Here is a 17,761-nt window from a genome sequence, read left to right as displayed (position 1 = left end):
TATTTATTTTGGTCTCCTGCCCTAAGATCTTGGTGGAGCTTCCTTGTCTCACTAGGGGATTGTCACAAATAAATTACTGCTGTGCAGGATATTTGATAAAATCCAGAATCCCAGCAGGGTTAAAAGATTTGAATAAAACATGGATTAACTTCATTCTATTTACATGTTGCCTTTTTATGCCTCCTACCTTGAGTCTCTCTTAAGCTGTCAACTTTTGAGCTGTTTTTCTCTAGTCCCCTCAGATTACTTTTTACTTTATGTTCATAGAAACCTTCTTGTAATAATCTTACAAATGTCATTTCCTAAGGGATGGCTCTTACACTCTTTGCATTGCCTGCTTCACGTGTCACTGGTTTTTCTCAGAGTGTTAGTGCAGCTCTCAGTTGCCCTATTGATCACTCTTCTGTTTATAATTGTCTGGTTTTTGTCATCTCTGAAATACAGCAGGGACAGAATTCCAGCTAGATCTGCCTTTAGCTGCTTGTTGTTATTGACTAAGGATGCTTCCAGACTGTTTTTGTCTTTTGGTTGGGATGCAAATACATACTGGCATGCTCAAGTCACACAGTTAAAGTGGATTTGGTGCTGTTGTGCAACAAGTTTGCTTCTCCCGCCAAACCCCAGGATTTTTGTGATAAGAAAGGTAAATGCACTGGGAAATATGGATTAACAAATGCTTGAGATGGTGTCATCTAACCTCCTCGCAAATGGATCTGAATGAATGTTCAACAAGCAGCTAATGTCATACAACTTCCCTGCAATCTTTGTGCAAACAAATCAGGATGAATGCTCAATAAATATGTAACCTGAAAGCAGCCTACAGTTATGACCATGCAATGCATACATGTTTTTCCTTTGAAAGTGCTATTAATATACTTGTATAATCACTTATAATTTTAACCTTATTTGTATTAAAGGGAATGTTCTATATAATTCTTTTTAACCACCTCCTGAAATTTAATTGAAATGCTACAAGAATGGATATTTTGTGTGGGTTTTTTTTTATTTGTTGATAGAAGCCTTAGGACAGTAAATATGTTGTCTCACATAGCTGGGTGTGTTTTCCGAAAGGAATTTCATCACTTCCTAAACCCCTCTTCTCCTAACACAAGGATGGCCCTCAAGATGTTGTGGGACTCCAACTCCCATCAGTCCCAGCCAATGGTCAGGGATTATGGGTACTGAAGTCCCACAACATATAGAGTGGAGGGCTCTATTGTAGTTCACAGATTAATAATAATAGTCTACGGTCTATAGTAGCATTTGAGAGTTTCTCCCACAGTCTGTTACAGTTGCTTAAGTATAATAGGGAAGTTTTGAAATCAAAAATATCCACATGGCTGTTTTGTTGTTGTTTTTTAAAAGCATTTGAAAAACGGGGGGGGGGGGATATTTGCTTATTCCGTTCTTTCCCTTATCTTAAAACAGTATCAGTATGGGATGGGGAATGTTGTATGTTGACTTGTGCAAATGGTACTACTGTCCTTAAACAAATGCGGCGTCATTGGCATCAAAATGCCGACCAATATCCCCCCTTCCCAATTTAAACCAAATCTATCCTTTCTGCAGAAAATCTGATAAGTTTTATTTTATTTTATTTTTTAAACCTATTGTAAATAACCTGTTTGCAATATCTGAATGACATGTTTGCAATATTAAGTCCCCATCTGGAAGCACCCTGAAAGCCATCTTTCCCCTTTCCCCCAGGAATGTAATTGAGATACTGTACTAGGTGTGGCTCCTTTAAATGCCTGAATTCACTGGTTGCCTGGAGCAACCTCCATAAATATCCATGAAACACATATGGTGACTTTAAAAGCTAGGAACAGAACCTGCCGAGAGAAGATCTGTATTCAGGGCAGCGGGTGCTGAGTTGACATCTGTATCAAACTAAGGAGCTCTGCGGTGTCTTACTATCTTTAATACACACACAACCCCAACCCCCCCCCCCCAGCAGTATGTCTCAAAAGAAAGGAAGCAAGAGGTGGCACTTTTGTAATCTAAACCTAAGTAAATCCACTGATTTCAACAGGACTTACTTCTAAATAATTGGGGAGATTTACTTCTAAGTAAGTGCAATTCAGCCTCTATTTGTTTTAAACCCTAGGTCATAGCAATTCCTTCTGAGCAAGACTTAAGTCTATTTAGGATCAGAGCCTCTTTTTTGTTTTTGTTTACTAAGAAGCAGATTCCCACTAAGCTGACTGGAACATTTCCTGGTAGGTTTGTTTAGGATTACAGCCTATATTTACTTGGAAATAAGCCCTCACCGTGCTCACTGGGGCTTGCACCCAGCTAACTTTGCATAAATATTACAGCCATGCAGCACAATTCTGTGTATAGCTACTCAGAAGTATTACTCAACGCAGTTTACTCCTGAGTAAGTAAGCATGGGTATCAGTTTCATGGTTTCAATTCTATGCACACATACTATTGTACATACAATATACTTAATGGCAGTTTCTAAGGACTCAAGAGTCACTGCCAAATTTTGGCTTAGCTCAGCACAGCAGCTAAAAGGACCAGAAAAGGGGGCGGGGAGGACAAAGTGGTTGTGTCCAGCTGCAAGTTACAATCTTCCTCTGACATTAAGCTGCCCCCGTCGTACTTCTGGGTGCCTGGACAGCATATCTTCCAACATTTCTCCTCCCAACTGATTGGGTTGCCCCAGCCACTCTGGGCAACTTCCAACATATATATAAAAACATAATAAAACATTTAAAAACGTCCCTATACAGGACTGCCGTCCAGTGTATAATTACTTATGTCCTTGGCTTGGGTGTCACATAACTCCATACCCTCCAGCATTTCTCTGATGAAAATAGGGACATCCTAAGGAAAAGTGGGACATTCCGGGATCAAATCAGAAACTGGGATGTCTTCTGTAAATCCAGGACTGTCCCTGGAAAATAGGGACACTTAGAGGATCTGGGACAGTTTAGCTGATATAAAAACCTGCATGTACAGGCAAGTATTGTTAGCGCACCAGCAAGGAATAGCTTTAATATTCAAGTCTCAGCTGTCCCTGGTTTTCTTCTGGCCTTGCCTCACACCTCCATCATCAGCTTTCCCAGCTGACTTTTCTTTTTCTTATGCCACTTACAATTAACTGCCCTTTCTTCCTAGAACCTCCAGCCAATCAGAGTCTGCTGTTCCCCTGGCGAATCAAAATGAATTTATCTAATCTAAGACCCATCTATAAATACTAAAAGCCATTGGCTTTCCCTCTCCCTTTCAGAACCTGTCACTACTAGTAAACAGGCTTGCAAACATAGTGATAGCACAAGGCCTTGAACCTCGACAGTTGCATTCTGATAGCATCAGAGGTCGCTGAAATCTTTTCCAGAGCGCAAAATGAAAACAGACTGTAATAAACACAGCGTTCCTCCACACATACCTAGGAGTCAGCTCCATTAAACTTAATGGAACTTCAGCGTAAATATAAACAGGTGCGGAATGAATGGCTGCAGTTCTAAGCATATTTATTTGGAAATAAGTCTCACTGAAACAACTTTCATTTGCTACAAATTAGTGCAAGACCGTGGAGCTCATGGGTCTCCTTACCACAATGGCTTCTTGAAACAGTCCTGGGTTTAATTTTTGGAGAAGGTCCTGTAGACCTCCAAATACTCACAAGTAAAATTCTTGGGCAGCATCATAGCCAGAGAATGTCTTCAAAGGCACTCTTAGTTTTTCAGCGATGTAGAGCATTGTTTAGAATCAATAGCCATGTTGATTCATGGAATTCTGAGGCAGTAGGGGGGATAACCCAGTCCATTGTCTTACAGTTCAGTATGTATGTTGGGTTCTTCTCTGATACAATAGCATCATTTTTTTGTGACAAAGCCAACCTTTTGGTGTGGCTCCCTCCACCCTAATTTAATACATAAGCTCAAGTCTTAATACAGCCATTTCTTCCCCACCCCTTTAAACATATTCATGTTTCTTGTATAAATGTACAATATCATCACTCTCTGATATTATAGTCCAAAATTCCTGATATGGGTGGAGTAGGGATGACAATCTCTCTGGCTTAGCCATCTCTTGGTTAATGCTAATGCAGAATTAGGAGTCAAGAGAGACGAAAGCCAGGGTGTGATTGTTGCACACTCGATGATATTGCCCCACTAGCTCTTCAAGCACAGAGGATGATCAGCAGAGTAGCTGTGTGGGATGAGATGCCTGGAGGGCCAGGGATATATATCACTCTAGGAGATCCAAAAACATCAAGGATGCAGCAACAGTTATGTTTAAACACTCCTCTCCCCAAGTTTTTAGATAAAGATGATGTGCCCAGGCTGCTTCTCTACATGGTCAAAGTGGCTTACAGTGGATAGCTCTTTACACAAAACAAAAGAAAACAAAATACTTAAAAGAAAACATACAACTAAACCCATGCAAAGCAACAGAAGATAACACTATCTGGTGGCTTCAAACTCACCATGGATCAGCTTATAGATCTTAACTAAGCCACAAGCCACCCAGAATGGAAGAAGCTTGCACCCTTTGAGGTTAAAATGGGCTAACCACATCTATCATGCCCCATGTTCCTTAGAATCATTGGGTTACATAACTGTAGAGTTGGGTCCTGAGGGTCATCTAGTTCAAGACCCTGGACCCTCAACTTGCATGTGATTTGACCTGCCAGCTTCCCTACCAAGTCCTCTCCCCTTGACTCACATTACAACTAAAATAAGGTGCGGGTGTCTATATTTTACAACAAAAGGAGAGCACAAGTGAGGGAATGCCAAGAAATATGCTTGAAGTGATGGAGCAGCTAGGAGGTAGGGCAGAGATGTTTTTTGATGTTTTACAGAAACAGCAATCCCCTTCCAACCCCCTTTTAAATATGAATGAAGAAGGTCTATGAGAAAGTCACAGCAGTAAACAGACACGGCTTTCACAGGAGTAGCTGCAGTGGGATTATTGCACTTATCAACATGCAGAGTCAGACAGCTGTCTTGAGCTTGGCAGGCACAGGTTAGCTCTGGTAGTGTGTGAACATAGAAAGCCCTCTTATATGGAGCCAGACCATTGGTCCGCTTACCTCTGACAGGCAGTAGGTCTCGAGAGTGTCAGGCAGAGGACATTTCCAGTCATACCTGGAGATGCTGGGGAATGAACCAAGGACTTTCTTCCTGCAAGGCACTGATGCTCTACCTCTGAGCTACGGCTCTCCTTGGATTCATATGTTAAACTCATTCCATGTACAAGAAGCAAATCAACCTGTGCAATTTAACCTCTGTTTTCCAATTGTTAGATAACCTGTTCAAGCCAAAAGAACGGTTCATTTCAGAGAAGGAGATGCACATGCGATCGAAAAGGTAGGGAGCATCTTCCATCTTCCATTACCTCCCTTCTGCTTGCAGCAATGAGGGATCATGAGTTCTCAAATTGATAGGGTGATCTAATGAAGTAAGATCACACACCCCACGTTTTGTTTTATTCTGAGTAGCATAACAGTAGCACAGTAAATTGTTGAGTTTGCAGCTGATGGAGATCAAAAGGCTCTTGAATGAGACTCTTGCAGTTTCTGGGATATTGCCCTGACAACAGGCAAGTTGTCAGGTTTGCCTTTTGGTGAGCTGGCCCTTCATATTGATCTAGTGCTTTCTGCAGAAATAGTTGGAAAGTTGCTGCAGCTGTTTCAGATTCTAACCCCATGTTATTGACAAATGCATTGTCAAGTGAATTCCATGCACTGCATTAATGTGGAAATATCTTTCATGGAAGGTTTTTTGTAAAAAAAAGAATTTTAAAAATGTATCGTGTGTACTGAAAACTATACAGGGGAATATACTGGTACTGCAATGGCTTCTCCCAGGAAGGATGCCATCAGCACTTTCTGGGCATGGTACAATGTCTGTGGATCGGGTCCCTAACAACACCACTACCCTGCTCATCCTTGCCCCAGCCATTCTGGGCAGCTCCCAACAAAATATTAAAAAAACAATAAAGCATCAAACATTGAGAACTTCCCTGTACAGGTAGTGATGACAACCAACTTGGCTTTAAAAGAGAATACGACAAATTCATGGAAGACTTGTCACTTGAAACGGTAGGCAGGGGAGAGTGCTATTGCACACAGAACCTACTTGCAGGCTTCTCACAGGCATCTGATTGGCCATTGTGAGAACAGGAAGCTATTCACCACTGGCTTGGTCCAACAGGGCTTTTCTTGTGCAATGTCATTCACAAATCATCTAAAGAAAGCCAGAAAAGCAGCCTCCTTGTTTTAACTGCAGTGTTTCATAAGTGCTGACATTTACAGTACAGCAAAATATCCAAACCAACATACAAAAAGTTTGCCAACCTTGATAATTAAAAACAAGCAAAAAATAACTCTTGTGTATGTGCAGTTTCGCAACATTGATGTGTGAGCTACCGAGTCACAACCTAGCCTGCGTCACAGAGCTGATGTGAAGATAAAAGGAGGAAGGGGAATACAAATTGTACACAGCCTTGAGCTCCTGGGGGGGAAGCCTAGGTGCAAATATACAACAAATATGTGCAGTTTCACAATTCTATTTAAAACATATATACACAAAATCATTTTACCAGCCTTGCTTTTTTTAAAAAAAACAATCCTTGTGTCCCAGGTGGGAAGGGTCAACATTCCATCCTCTGATTGCTTAGCAACAGTATTTTAAGTGCCTTAGCAATTGTGCTGCCTGCTGAGTGCAGAAGCATTAATGCTGCCTTCATGTTTTGTGCTCTAACTTACTTCAGAAGTCTCTGGTTGACTAACTTTTTTATTTAAAGAAAGCTAAAAGTCTCTGGTCCCTGATGGCTTCTAAACCCCTAAAATCTGTTCCTTAGTGCCCATTTGTCACTGGCCCTGGGTTCTTGGAGTGCTGCACTTTACTTTTTCCTGTATGAGTGAATGGCAGATTTTCATACAGTTGGAAAAGCAAAGATGCACATTCAGAGGCACCAATCTAAACTTTCTCCAAGTGTCTTGCATGTTGGTTGCAGTCAGTTTCCTTTTTATTTTTCAAAACTTAGTGGGGACCATTAAGAATTCAGCTTGCTTCTTGTTGACATAACTGCGGCTATGTTTCTTGGTCACGCTAGAGTTTTATGGATCCTAGGAAACTGCACATTTGCTTTTGTATCTATATATAATTAGAGAGTTTGTGTCTAAAAAATCCAATAGCACATTCCAGCACTTTACAATATTCCTTTTTATCTTTACAACAACCCGGTGAGATATGTTATGCTGACAAATTGTGACTTTCTTAAGGAGGCTCGGGGCAAATTAGACATGAAGCTAAATGCTTAATTAAAGATCACATCTGCACATAGGGAAATCACACAACCCTCCACACACACACACACACCACACACACACACCACACACACACACACACACACACACACACACACGACTTATGAGCCTTGGAAAAATCTACAATGGAAGGGGTTTTTTTCTGTATACTTATTGCCATGGGGTGTATATATCAGAATTTCAGATCGGGACACAAGGGTTACACCTCCTTTCCCTATGCACTGCAGTCCTAAAAGCATGCCTGCTTTTAATTGTAGAAAAAAATAATTGACATGGTTTCTAACAACACATTTAGCACTACATCTCGTTTGGCTCTCAGAAAGTTTTATGAGTGAGCAGGGATTTCAGCTCAGCCTGGGTTCCCCACACCCAAACACTATTGCAATCCAAAGTTATCCTTCCAAAATGCAGTGGAAGAAATACTGGAAGGCCTTAGGCAAGTGAAGGATACTTAGGAGAAATGAGTCTCAGCAGCTGCAGAGCATTGACAGGGGGCTTATACTGTTGCTTCCATAGCTATATATGTGCCCTTTCAAGGGCTTCACAGATTGCTCCCAATGACATTTATCTTGATCTGCACAGATGGATTAGGGTAATCTAACACCATACATTTATCACATCAAGTTAAGAAATAGTCTTTAAAACTAACATTTTTTTCATGGCATTATATCATGAATCCATGAATTATATGAGCAATACAATTCCAGTACCTTGTCATATGCAATTGTGCAAGGAGTCATGTCCCAGTGGCTATCCATTCTAAATTCCCCAGCCAACCACATTGCAGGGCAAGATAGCCTGACAAATCAAAAGTTCAAATGCCCAATCATGGGCATCGAATGAGCAGAGCCTGGTCCACCCACTGAGGATAAAAGCTGACTGCGCCTAGAGTTTGCAGTCCATCAGCCAAAGAGCAATCTCTCCCTCCCTTCAGGCTGCTTTGTGTTAATTTTGTCTTAACCATATTTTCCTTCCTGTGCACTCTGGGACAGACTTTGCTATGGTTTCCCAGTGGTTGCTGTATTCAGAGCTGGGAAGGAATTTGCCTGCAAACAAATTGGGCCCGTTGGAATTTTTTACCTTTCTCATAGCACAATGTCACAACTTTGGGTGGGTAAGGCTTTGGGTGGAATCGTAATCATCAAGGTTTGGATGAAGTGGTGCATCACCCCGACCTAAGCAGCGTCTGTGTGGAAATTTCTGTCCAGAAACCAAGTGTAGGGCAGGCTGGCCACGGAGCTTCCAGTGGCGATCTGGGGAAAGCCACCTTGGTAGATTGGCATCTTTTGGGAGGCCACAATCCTTGGCACAACGCTGTTCAAAATTTCAGCTCTTCAATAGGAGCCTGAAATGGATATACTTGGATATCCAGTGCCTGAGCCAAAGTCTACCTACATTTGTAATCAGTAAAGTTGTGGCCAATGATGATCTCAGATCATGATCCTGTCCAGAATGTTCCTTTATGCCATACCTATTGCCTTCACACTGGGACACTGGGACTAGGCCCACAATAACGATGTACTTAAAAGCCAGCACACCTTAGAGCTCAGATGGAGAATCTGTGGCTCTCCAGATGTTGTTGAACTACAGCACCCATTATCTTTGGCTGTTGTTAATGGAAGATGGAGCGAAACATCAACTGAAGGGCCACAGGTTACCCTGCCCCTGCCTTCTTCCCATACACCATTCCTTTCTTTCAAAGGCTCAGAAAACAACTTTTTGACACTTCGCATATTTTTAATATGTTCCAGGATTTATAATAATCTGCCTGAAGTGAAGAAGAAACAAGAAGAGAAACAGAAACGGGTAATCATACAGAGCAACAGGCTGCGTGTTGAAGTGTTCAAAAAGGTAATGATTCTCCTGGGAAGTGAACACAATACTCATTGATGCAGAGTCTCTTTCTGCATTCTGTCATCCCAAAATCGCATACCTGTTGTACACCTTCAGTACCACCCTGTAGAGTAAGGATGGCTAGTCTGTGACCATCCATATGTTGTTGGACTTCAACTTCAAACAGCCCCCAGAAGCACAGCCAATAGTCAGAGATGGTAGGAGTCCAGTAACATCAGAAGGGTCACAGGTTAGGCACCTCTGCAGTAGGAAACCCAGTATTCCCATATTTTAAAATCCTGTTGCAAGTTTTCAAAGCATTGTGACAGCAGTAGTGCTGCTTTGCCTGGAGATATATGTGTGTGTGTGTGTGTGTGTGTAATGCATTTGTGTGGATAGATGTACTATATTGGCCTGACTTTAGGCCTCACTTTTTCCCCAAATTCCGACCGTGAAAAGTTAAAGTGCAGCTTAAATTCACGACCTTACAAAAAATGGCTTTTTACAATATCGGTGCTGAAACAGACATAGGGTAAAACGGAACAGGTTTGAGTGCCTGCGGAATTTTAAGGGAGCGGCTTATATTCAGGAATTGTCTTTTTCTCTCTCCCCCCCCCCCTTGAATTTTAAAGGTGCGGCTTATATTTGGGTGCGGCTTATATTGGGGTCAATACGGCATCTATTGGTGCACCCCAGATGTTTTTTCATGTGTTGGTAAACAGTACTGTTTTGCTCACCCCAGTTTATGAGAAACTTCAGGGATGCCAACACATACATCAAGAGTCGGTTTCCTTGGAATGAAGGTCACCAGAGAAAGTGGTGTCTTTGGGATATATGGCTTTATTTACACATATATGCAGGCTAAGCATAGTATGAAAGGCCTCACAGCATTAATACTGAAACAGATCTTGCTCCCACTTGATGTTTCTAGAGTGGGGTTCAAAGGCCAAGGCTTTGGACGCAGCACAGAAAGCAAGTCGTGCCTCTGTGTTTTCCCAGATGAGACTGGCTCGGTTCTGTTGTTCTCACTGATGACATCACTTCCAAGTCGAGGAGTAGGAGATGGAAGGCATGGCGTTGTAACTTAAAGGCTGCTTTTATTTTTGTTTTATTGTAGCAATTGCTGGATCAGCTTCTTCAAAGAAATACCGAGTGACTAAAGATTCCTGGACACGTCATTTCTTCTTGGACACTGAATGCCTTCGTTGATTATAAAGCCATAAAAACTTGATGCAATCTTCACGACTTGGAGACTTTATTCATTTTAAATCTACAAACAAAGACTATAGCTTGATTTGAATTTTTTAAAAAAGGAATATTCAAAGTAATTCTGGCGTGGGGGGCTGGATTATATTCTGGTGGTCAAGACGCATGGAAATACAGCTTTAAAAATGGTTTTATGCACTTGTTGTTGTTGCAGCAGTGCAGCATTTATTTTGTACTTTTAAATTATAAAGCCAGCTTTTTATTCATAAGATGAGAATCATACATTGTCACTACAAATACATGGTTCCCATGTACTCCACTTAGTGATTGCTTTCAAGTCTAAAACTAGCTCTTTTGAATGTAAGGAAAAGTGAATATTTTTGCTGTGCTATTTAGCTAAAATAGCATTGCTGCCTGACCACCTGAACTACAGCATTAAATTAATGCTTAACATAGTATCAAGACTGATATTTTAATCAACCACATTCTTGTTTATATAGTGAAGCCAAATAAGGGGGTTACCTGTTAAAAACCAGTCTTTGGGACCTAACCATTAATTCTTCTTTTGAAACATGCTCTTTGCTAAACCATATAATTTTGCCCGGATTCCCTTGGTTTCATGTGTTTTTAAAATGGCACAAACCCGGTCAGTGGTTCTGACCAAGAAAAATGCTTGTGGAAAGAGTGCACATTTTAAAATATCTGTATTGTTTCCTCCAAAAATACATAAAATTGTCATTTGTGCATTCAGAAATAAAGCAAATTAAGCTTTGTACAAAGAAGGAATAAAGCGTAAGTAAGAAAAATTGTCCAGATTCTGTCAGTTTTATTGGGTAGTGTTAATTTTCAAAGCTATGATTACAAAGCATCATGCAGTTCATACCCTTATGACTGTGGGAGAATACCGCTATGGATTGTGTTTCCATGCTTGCTTCTGTGTACCAATTCCAATTTCACTTTAATAATGTGATGGATACTGGGAAATGCTACACGCTGCTTCTTTCACAGCAGATGAAACTGGCTGCAAATAATCCACAGCTGGCCCTTCCTTGATCTGTATATTCATGAGAGTTCAGTAACAGCTAACTAGGTGGGCATTTCAGGAAACAGGGAATTTGGTGGTGGTGGTGCCCCCCCCCCCCGTTAAATATCACATTTGTTCATTTGTTGTTTATGGGCCCCAATCTTTAGCTCAGGCATAGGCAAACTCCGGCCCTCCAGATGTTTGGGACTACAATTCCCATCATCCCTGACCACTGGTGCTGTTAGCTAAGGATGATGGGAATTGTAGTCCCAAACATCTGGAGGGCTGGAGTTTGCCTATGCCTGCTTTAGGTTGTATCTGTGTATTTTTAAATATTCTGATCCATTTCTCTGTGTTCTCTCCTCTTTGAACAATTCCCAGGCCTTTTCCCCCCAGCTGGAACTCACTGGAATTCAGTTCCGGCAACTCTCAGGTGGGCACCATTGCCATTATAAGAGAACAAGGGAGGCATTCATCGTGAGTTCTGGCACCTCTTTTTCTAGAAAATGGCATTGATGAGGTTCTCCGCTCACCTGTATAAAATGAACTGTTGTGGTTCCCCATTTACTATAATGGGGAAATGTAAAAATAGGTATAACATGCTTTTTGCCAAAGGGGATGAAATTTGCAGGCACAGAACCCCTCCAGAGTAGATTAAGTCTTCCAAATTGTGGGCAAAGAGGACCAGGAGCTTTTTGTGAATGAAAGTAAAAAGGATTAACTTTTATTATGATGCTGGAGAGTGGTAGGTTGTCTTTGTTTCTCTTCATACCCTAAAATAATTAAGAGGTAGCTGAGTGGGGTATACTCTTACCTGTACATTTTTTAAAAAGTTTGCATCATTACCTGCCTTTTCTTAGAAGCTTCAAACAGGACTCAGATAAGGCTGTCTATAATCTTTCTACATAGTTCTGAAGGGCTCTGGGTTTTGTGTTTTGTTAAAGCAGAGCAACGTAATTTTTTTATATATAAAACTGAAATGAAGATTTTAACTTAAAAAATAATAACCCTCCACTGCTGTGCTTTTAACAACAACAATCTGTCCTGCAGGCCATATTTTGGAAAGCTTCACTTCTTGAAGAGTCCATGGACAGTTCCTCAGCATTTGAAAAATGCAGGGTAGGTGAGTTACTGACACACACTGAGGTATGATAGGTCACAATAGAAGGAGGCAGCCCTGACTTACATGCCTTAAGGGCTTTATACCATAGAGTCATGGCTTCTAATTAATTTCTGCCTCAGGGTTTCAGAAAGCCCCTGCAGACCCTGGAACACCAGTTTCTGGTGTTCTCACCTTTCATTCAGTGAACCACTTTTAATCTTTCCTGTGTAGAGTGCATCACTGTACATTTAAGGCTGAACAAGCAGGAATTAAAGGCTGAAGCCCTTATGATATAGATTCCATGCTGTACCAATGTGCATAGTTTTGCACACACCATCCATGCAATCCCATCTTTTTTTCAAAAAGGAGCAGACAGACAAACACAAAATATGCAATGTTGCAATCATACACAGAATATTTGCATGAAGCAGTGTAGGAGTGTTGGAAATTTGACTTCCATTCAGTTGCTATGTCTCATTGTGTATTCATACTGAAGAACAGATCATGAAAACTTCCTGGTTCAGAAGGTGACAGTTTCTTACAAGATGAATTTGGTGAAAGTGTATTTGGCACAGTTGCAATGTGCAGTGAAGGGTCTACAAAAATCCCAAGACTGTGCCTTCGGGGAAGCTGAACTCTGTCAGTGGCAGATCCCCAAAAAAGTTATAAAATGTATGCTTGACCACATTTTGATCTGAATTCAGTTTCTTGGCTTTAAGTGCTGCCATATATTACACAGTAATTAGGAGTACATAGTTTGACAAGGAAGTAATATGCGCATGCAATTAGCAGTGCCCCTTATAAAAACTAGCTATGAAACAAACCCAGCATTCCTATGCAATTCGATTTTCTTCCTGAAAATCACACAGTATCTTTGTAAACCAATACACTAGAGACCAGTTGGAGGAGGACCAAGCTAATGTCAATAAGCTTTTCTTGTGGCTGCAGAAGCTACCATCTCGGCTGGCTTTTGTTTCATGGACAGTACTCATATTCTCCTTCTCTATGGAAGATTTTTTTAAACTTCCCTTGCCAACCATTGACCTCAACCTATTCTGGAGGATGAAGCCTTATTCATTGTACTGACATTTGAAATGGGATAGCATTTTGAGAACTGCTTTGAATTCATTCATAAATGCTTTTTGACATTTAAAGTTTATTCATCTTCTTTGCTTCATTTAGGTCCCTTTATGTTTACCCCCAAAAGTAATTTCCCAAGTGTAAGGACAAAATACATGACAATTTCACATGAAAAGCCTATCTCATAATAAGTTTAGAATATTGCTATCTTATCTATGGCAAGGTTAGTGGAAACAATAGGGTATGAAGACCTGTTGGGTGTGTGGGAGAACATTCTGTAGAATACCTAATTTGTCCTGGGGGGGGGGAGTGTCTCTAATTATGAGTCTGACACTTATTCCATTGCTTACTGTAATCTAGGCGGGGGAAACTGCTGCTTCATAAAAGCTTTGAACACCTGTGCATTTTTTAGATTCTTTGTCGCTAATCATTGTTTCAGTAAAACTTTGAAACAGAGACCAAGGGACATTCAATTGCATGTTGTTTTTGTTGGAGCTTCAGAGTAAGGGAAAGCTATTCACAAAAATATTATTGTAAAAAGTTAAATTCCATTAATCTTGCTACTGAGTTCGCATATTATTATTATTCTGAGGTCCACAAAGACAGAAAATAAAGAAAGAAAACCATTCCCACTTAAGAGTGTGGTTTGGCTAAGGTCAATAGACCTGATGTTACTGGAGCAATTGGCAAAGGGTATATATATATAAAATAGGGAGAGCTCTGGTACATCACACTAAAATCTGTGTTCTGTTCCCAAAGTTGTCAACCCGATTCCCAAGGAAAGCCCACAAGGACCTAAGTGAAATGGCATTTTGCTGCTCACCTTGCTCAACAACTGGTATTCAGAAGCATGCTGTTTCTCCTGGAGCTTATATAAAGCCATCATTCCTTCTAGCCATTGATAACCTTATCCTCCACAAATCTGTCTAATCCCATTTTTAAAGTTGTTTAATTTGGTGGCCATCACAAGTAGCAGCTTGGGCTTGGTGGGAGAGAAGGTACGATGGCAAATGGTAGGCAGAGCCGAGGGTCCTGACAGATGGAGCTAATGGGAGGCGGAGCCACTTCTCCCCATTTTTTCCTAGTGTCCTTTAACACAGCCTGACATGCAGGAATTAAATATATGAAGCAATTCATGGCATGGCTATGTGGGGGAAACTTGTAGCCTGAGCTTCTGTATGTGTGCTTAGCAGCAAATCCCACTGTGACCAAGAGGATTTACTTCTTATTAGAAAATAGGATTGCAACCTACATTGCCTGTTTTTGTTTTTTGTTGCATATCAGGCTGCTAAACTCACAGGAGTATACTGCTGCCATCCTGCAGTCTTCAAAGATGCATCAGGCCATACATTTGCAGGGACAAGCAAGGTTACCACCTTTTCTCCTCACAGGGCTTGATGACTCCAAGCGCCACTACTTGAGACATTGTTTTTATCTCAGTACTGTATGCACACATTTTATATCCCAGCAAGAGCTATATCCTAAGGGGCCCTGAGATTCCATCCAAGGGTTCTATTTTGTTTCCTATCTGCAGCGTTGTAGAGAAATCTTGGAGATTCTGCAGCTAGTTCCGTAAGATTTCTTTCCTTTAATGCTTAAAGGATAACTATGTTGACATGGTAACCTTGATACTGGTGTTCACATATGTTTTAAATATCTTTTTATTGTTTTATCACTTATTGTGTGCTGCCCTTTAGGCGGAAGGGAAGGGTGTGAATTTAGTAAATAAATAAAATGTATCTCCTTCCCATAAGTTTCAAAGATTAGTTTTGGGGGGCGGGGGGTGGGGACAAACTGCTATGTAGCATGTAGTGCATCTGTTTAGAGATTACCATGTTCCTTGTAAAATCAATACCATTTAGCAATCCACTTGGTTTTGGAATTTCTTTCTTTCTTTCTTTCTTTCTTTCTTTCTTTCTTTCTTTCTTTCGAAGCATGGATAACAAATCGAAGCATTTCTCTTTCCCTAACTGGGTTTGGCGTTTTACCAAAGCTGTAGGAGGCAGAATTGCTCAATATCCATTTTCAATGACCTACAGAGTCAGATAACGAGGAGTATCATCTGCCTACCAGATGCAAAATGACATGAAGAAAAAAATGTGCAGATGTGTTATTTGTACAAACGACAACATAAACAGCTCTAAATAGAACTGGTCTAAGGTTAAGAAGTAGGGAAGTGGAATAAATGACTAAGGAAAATGGTTCCATTTCCCTAATAACAACCAAAAATAAACAAATGCTAATTTGCTAATGACACTGTTCTACATCTGTCTGAATCTGGGCTTGTTTTCACATAGAATTGGAATATGTCTGACATTTCCTACCAACATCTTGAAGGGCACAGGTTCTTCACCCCTGTTCTAGACACTCCAATACAAAATGGCAAACTATCTAATGAACTCTTGCCATGTATAATTGCTAGCATCATATGTGGTTATTTTGGTAAAATACACAGTGCATTTTAAGAAATACAGTATAAAATGAGAAAATGTAGTTTTCTATATATATCTCCTAGTTGATCTTTCTGTCCCTGCCTCTTTAGTTAAATGAAATAGATGAAATGGGTATGTTGAATCCTGTAGTCTGTTTTCTGGAAGTGAGTGAAGTGCCTCACTCCCTTTCCCTCCAATGGGCACATTATCTCAGGATACCCCAGTAAAGGGGTTTGGCTGGACGTTCTTTCCTGAAGTCTAGAGGAGAGCAGATGGGCCACAGAACTTCCAAATAGTGGCCTGGGGGCCCAGCTTAGCTGACCCACATCTTGAGGTGTCAGGGACTGGACTGAATAGGAGGAATGGGAAATGAGCCCTCTGTCTGATCGGCTCCTCTCAGAAGAGGATGAGAAGTAGGAAGTTTCTCTAGCAGTTTAAGGAGGAGAGGGAGCAGGGCTGATGTACAGCTGGATGAGGAAATCCCTAGCTATGAGATAGTAGAGGATGAGGAAGGGGAAGTTGGAGAGCAGACAGCAGAGACCTCCCTGGAGTGTATGGGAGACCCTCCTAGTCCAAAGGCTCACAGGTCCCTCTGCATTCAAGAAAAGAGAATGCAGAGGGATGTGACTTCTGTGACTTCCTGTAGCTTTCCAGGATGTTGTGGGAGATGAAAGAGGAGGGACTCAGAGCAGCCAATGTCTCTTATGCGTGAAGACGTGGATCTTTTGTCTTGCAACCAGATGGCTGAATAAAAGCCATAAATACTGTTTATTCTTCTTGCTTCTGAGGCTACTGGGGGAGGAGAGGTTACTCCATGCCTGACATGAGGTGGCCCTTAACCCAGGCATGACCCTGAAAATCTCCAACCAACGCAGGAGCATTAATCAGGAAGCACACCTAATGCCTAAGCCAAAGCCTACCTGCATCTGTAATCATTTTCATCGTTGAAAACCATTTTCAATCCCAGAATGTTGTTGTTGTGTCGGTTTGTTCACCAGTTATCACCTCATCCCTTCCCACTGTGCCTGGGACTGCAATGGCAATTTCTACTGTTAATTTCTAGAGAAACAGGAAAATGTCTTAAATACTATACCTACGTATAGTATTTAATTGACATCTAATTTTATTATGAATCCCAAAGGAATTAGTAATGAATGCCTATTTAACTGCAAGAATTGCTACACGTGTAGGTAAATTGCATTGTTATCCACAGTGTGTGTTTTAAAATGTTTGTGTTTACTACTTCATAAAAAAAATGTTGATGGCTTAAATTTAATTATATAATAGCATAAATCAAAATACATGCAAATTTAATTAGGGGTGATGAATTCTATTAAGCACAGCCTTCCAAAGCTATAAACAAAGCTCATATTCTCTTACCAGTTTGCTTCTTTGCATATTTCTGCTGCAGATTGTGTCCTAAGGCACATGGTACTTGGTGGTGGGAGGAGATATTCTGAAAGTCATGTTGGTACAGATTATGGCTATCATAATATAGTTTACCATTGACAGAATACAATATATACCATGGGCATGAACAGGAGCAAATGGGAGTTCCCTCTGCCCACATGGAACAGATAAGAGCTTCTTTTAAATAGGGCCGCTTGCAACATATCCCTGCCTATTCTACATTCCTCCAACGGTGAAGAAGGTTTAAGGCAGGTTTAGCACAAGGATGGGAAACCTGGTGCCTTCCTGAAGTTGTTACATTCTCATCTCCTACCAACCCAGTCAGAATGGCTAATGGTCCAGAATGATGGGAGTCCAGCAACAACGGGAGGATCTCAGGTTCCCTA

The 17,761-nt window shown here is 40.9% G+C and overlaps 2 protein-coding genes across 4 annotated transcripts in view; both read left to right on the top strand.

Moving 5' to 3' along the window:
* The window catches only part of LOC310677166 ((E2-independent) E3 ubiquitin-conjugating enzyme FATS), a 125,978-nt gene extending 115,615 nt beyond the window's left edge, over positions 1-10,363 (top strand). For all 3 annotated transcript variants that reach the window (XM_083439621.1, XM_083439622.1, XM_083439623.1), the window contains 3 exons: positions 5,261-5,324; positions 9,040-9,139; positions 10,239-10,363. In XM_083439621.1, the coding sequence (XP_083295747.1) occupies positions 5,261-5,324; positions 9,040-9,139; positions 10,239-10,277 (203 nt within the window). In that variant the 3' untranslated portion in view covers positions 10,278-10,363. The remainder of the gene's footprint in view (positions 1-5,260; positions 5,325-9,039; positions 9,140-10,238) is intronic.
* A 2,079-nt stretch (positions 10,364-12,442) lies between these two features.
* Positions 12,443-17,761, top strand: part of ADAM12 (ADAM metallopeptidase domain 12) — a 189,768-nt gene continuing 184,449 nt past the window's right edge. Inside the window, exon 1 of the mRNA XM_083439605.1 lies at positions 12,443-12,470. The gene's annotated coding sequence lies outside the window, so the exon portion shown is untranslated. The remainder of the gene's footprint in view (positions 12,471-17,761) is intronic.

Source organism: Podarcis tiliguerta (assembly GCF_965153285.1).
Source record: "Podarcis tiliguerta genome assembly, chromosome: 5".
Classification (NCBI taxonomy): Eukaryota; Metazoa; Chordata; class Lepidosauria; order Squamata; family Lacertidae; genus Podarcis; species Podarcis tiliguerta.
This window is presented reverse-complemented; position numbering and strand designations above follow the sequence as displayed.